This window comes from Manis javanica, chromosome 4, assembly GCF_040802235.1.
Source record: "Manis javanica isolate MJ-LG chromosome 4, MJ_LKY, whole genome shotgun sequence".
NCBI lineage: Eukaryota > Metazoa > Chordata > Mammalia > Pholidota > Manidae > Manis > Manis javanica.
This window is the reverse complement of record NC_133159.1, coordinates 133,232,459-133,236,853: the sequence shown is the minus strand read 5'-3', so window position 1 is coordinate 133,236,853 and position 4,395 is coordinate 133,232,459. Positions and strand designations below refer to the sequence as shown.

At 40.2% G+C, this 4,395-nt stretch overlaps 1 protein-coding gene across 1 annotated transcript; it reads right to left on the bottom strand.

Annotated features, from left to right (window-relative positions):
* Positions 1-3,024: 3,024 nt before the first annotated feature.
* LOC108397316 (olfactory receptor 1D2-like) lies at positions 3,025-3,966 on the bottom strand. The gene has a single exon (XM_037022777.2). The coding sequence runs from the start codon at positions 3,964-3,966 to the stop codon at positions 3,025-3,027; it is 942 nt and encodes a 313-aa protein (XP_036878672.2).
* Positions 3,967-4,395: the final 429 nt, after the last annotated feature.

Sequence of the window (4,395 nt, the reverse complement as noted above, 5' to 3'; positions counted from 1 at the left end):
TTCAATCTGTCAATATAGCAAATAACATTTATGGATTAAAAAAATACCAAATTATCTTTACATACCTGTGATAATTCCAAACTAGTTGCTTAGTGTTATTATTATTTTTAAAATGCTCTGTTGGATTTAATTTACTAGTATTTTGTTTAGAATTCTGATATCTATATTCATAAATGTAGTGAGCCCTTCCAATTTTTTCTTGAACTTTTTTACTGGCTTTGTTATCAGGTGATACTGATCTCATGGAATGAATTGGGAAGTAGTATTTTTTTCATTTTCTGGAAGAATTTGTAAAGAAAACTGGATGATCCAGAATTTGCTACAGCTTGCCTGTAAAGCCAATGGAATTGGGTATTTTCTTTGTCTTTAACCGTGGCTTCAATTCTCCTAATAGTTTATGGGACTTCCTATTTTTCCATTTATTTTTAAGTTAGCTCTGGCAAGTCATATCTCTCTGGGGACTCATTCATTTTGTCAAAATGTCCAAAATTGTTAGCATATAGATGCTGATAATACTCTCAACCATTCTAATCTCAATTTTATCCCTCTTTTTTATGTTGTAGTGTTTGTGTTTCTCTATTCTTCCCTTGATTAATTTCCCAGAAGTTTGTCCCATTCATTATTTTTTCAAAGACCTACTCTTTTTTTAACACCTGAAACCAATCTTATATTGTTTGTCAACTGTACTTTGATAAAAACGTTAAAAAATGAAGCAACATAAAAAAATAAAGAACCAATTTTTTTGGATCCTTTCTATCATATTTTGTTGACTTCTACTCCTAATTTATTTATCTCTTTCCTTCCATATTCTCTGAAGTTATTCCATTGTTCATTTGTTCCAGAATCCTAGGAGGACACTTAACTCAAACAGGAAGCTTTCCTTCTTTCTAATATAATCACTTAAGACCAATTTTCCCTTGAAGTGTCATGCTTGCAATGTCTTACAAGTTTTGACATGCAAAGTTTTTGTTACCATTTAGTGCTAGATATTTTCAAATTTCCATTTTGCTTTCTCTTCTCATCTCGAGTTAGCTAGCAGTTTGTCTTCCAATTCCAAAAGAGAATTTGGGTTTCTCTATTTGCCTTTCTGTCGTTACTATCCAGATCTGAGTTGTGATCAGAGATTATGTGGGGCCTTGAAATTTGTTGAGGCCTTCTTTTTCTCATGGCCCAGTATGTGATTAACTCCTTTAACTCCTGCAAATGTTCCACATGAGCCCGAGAAAAACATTCTTTTTCTAATTATTGCATGTAAACTCTATGTAAGTTCAGATCAAGTCCGTATTGACCAAGCTGTTCCAGTCCTCCACATTGTCACCATTTCTCTGTCCACCTGACCCACCAAAAATCAAGGGAGTTCTTCCAAAATTTCCCTTCATGATGGTAATCCTACAAATTTTTCTCTGTAATTACACTGGATTTACTTTATATATTTTGAGTTTTTTTTTTAGGAGCATACATACTTAAAGTTGCTTTAACTTAGTGACTTACATAGGGGTAAGGCAGGTACAAGATTCTGGGGCCTGAAGTTATACGGTTTAGGGTCCTGTATCAGAAAAGTAACACAGATTACAAATTAGATGCGGACCTTACATCAGGTCCCTGCCAGAGAGGGGTGAGGGAGCTTGAAGAGCATACACTGTGCTCCACAGAGTGTCAGGGCATATTTCAAATTTGTCCTGAGTGGTAACACTCTGCATCCCTAATAATGTTTTTTTTACTTTGAAGTCTCTTTTATCTGGTGTTAACACAGCTATATTCAGCTTTCTTTTGATTGGGATTCTCCAAATGTGCCTGTTTCTATTCTGTTACTTACAATTGTTATGTGTTTTTACATTTTCAGCATGTCCCTTTTAAATACATATAACTGTATTTAACTTTTAGGTTGATCTGTTAAATATTGCCTTTTAATTTATGAATTAGGCCCACTTACTTGACTGTAATTTTGTCTACTTCCCGCAGTAGGCTGGGAGCTCCTTATTCACATTTGTAACCCAGTTTGTGGCTCCTAATGGACATTTGGTAGTTATCAATGAAATGAATAGATGAATGACTTGAATGAACATTAAATCAACTCTGTCAACATATGGCTTAAGTGCTGGCTCTGATGATTCATCTGTAAAGGACTGCCTCCTCTTTCAAGTAATCTCAACCTTCTTATCAGTTACTATTCACTTTCTTTTCATTGCTTTTCACAAGGCAGTTTGAGCCCCAATAGAGACTGGGTCTCACCTCCCCACCTTCCACTGCTTCCACCACCACTCCTGCTTACGAGTGTGTGTTGATATGTTTGAGAGTTTTGTGTAGAGAGAATAAGGGAATTGCTGCATGAAGAAGAGAGGGCAGGTGAGGAGTCACAGAATAAGGGACAGGATGGACTTTCCAAAGAAGATGGCTCACTTCTTTCAAAGAAAAGGAATGCAGGAAAAAGGCATGAGAGGCAGTAGTATTTTGCAGACCATCTGATTGAAACGAACCCAGGCAAAACAGAGGAATGTTTCCATTTCTGCATGGACCCCAGGGGCTATGTCCATAAGGACTGTGGGTCAGTCCTGAAGCAGAGTGTTCCACCTGGAAGTGCATCAGGCAAGGGGTGGGCTCACCCAGGACACTGCAGTGGGAGTAGTACCAGGTATCTTTGATAAATGGCTTGCAGGCACCAGGCTCCTTAGAGAAGGCAGAGCTAGGGAACATGTGTGGATGTATGTTAAAGAAAACACAAATGACCTCCCTAGGCTATACGTGTGTTTATCTGGATGAAGCTAGGACTGTGGTCCTGTGGTCAGGCAAGTTGAAGGATTTGATCCTGCAAATTTCTAGTGTGAGTTGAGTTTGACCTCATAATTGCCAAGGCTGGTGAGGTCTGGTGGACATTGGGTTACACATAAATGTCTTTTCTTTACCACAAATAAACTCATTTTGAGCTAGAACTGTGTCCTAATCTCTCTTATATACCACACAGGGTAATACATTGCAGATAGTGCAGGAAACTCCCAGTCTCCATTTCAATGCCCCAAATTTCCCTCATGCCAACCCCTGGAAATCTTTCCCTAGGAGAAGTCTTCCCAGAGCCCCTTGCATGTCTTTGTTCCTCAGGCTGTAGATGAAGGGGTTCATCATGGGGGTCACCACAGCGTACATCACGGTGGCTACTGAGTCCTTCATGGAGTAGGTGTGGAGGGGCTGCAGATATACCATGGCAAGTGTCCCATAAAAGAGGAAAACCACAGCCAAATGGGAGGCACAGGTGGAGAAGGCTTTGTACTTGCTAGAAGCTGAGGGTATCCAGAGGATGGCTCTGACAATCCAGACGTAGGACATGATCATCAATCCTAAGGGGGTGAGGAAGATGAAGCAGCCTGTGGCAATGAGCACTGTGTGAATGATCTGGGTGTTGGAACACGCAATCCTCAGCAGCACATACATCTCGCAGAAGATGTAGCGGATCTTCCGGGACCCACAGAAGGTCACCCTGGTCATAAAGAGGGTGAGGAAGAGGCCATAGAGGGCAGAAATCACCCAACAGAAAGAGAGAAGCAAAACACAGAGCCCAGGTCTCATGGCTGTGGTGTAGTGGAGGGGGCGGCAGATGGCCACATAGCGGTCATATGCCATTGCGGCCAGGATGAGGTTGTCCAGGGCCACCAAGGAGACCAGGAAGTAGAGCTGTGTCAGACACCCTGCATAGGAGATGGCTTTGTTCTTGGACCAAAGGTTCATCAGCGTCTTGGGGATTGTGTTGGTGACAAAGAAGAGGTCGGTGAGGGAGAGGTTGGCCAGGAAGAAGTACATGGGGGTGTGCAGGTGGGAGTCAGAGCCAATGGCCAGGATGATGAGGACATGTCCCACCACTGTGACCAGGTACATGGACAGGAACATCCAAAATAGTACCCGATCCTCGTTAGGACTCTCTGAGATCCCTAGGAGAAGGAACTCAGTGAATTCACTCTGGTTGCCTCCAGGCATTTCCCCATCTGTCTGCAATATTAGCACCAGCAAACATTTCCTAAGTATAATCAATTGAGGATGAACATTCAGATAAGCAAAATCAGCTGTTTCATCAGCATGAAAAATATCTTAGACTCAATTGTATAATTCTTTTTACATAAGCAATAAAGTAATAACAGAGAAAAACAACATGGTCAATCTTTATGCAGCTTAGTCATTCTAGCAACTGCTCATATGACATACTCAGTGTTATATATAAATAATGTCTGTTTCATTTTAAATCATATCATCTTACAATACTCTTGAAGTGCTCAAAAGTAGTATATTTTGATATTACTTACATTTAAAATGGTATTTACAACAGGTATATGAACTATAGGAATTGATATTGTACAATTGGCCAAAGGGGGGGGAGGAATAAAAATATTTGAAGGGAGGGGAGACAGA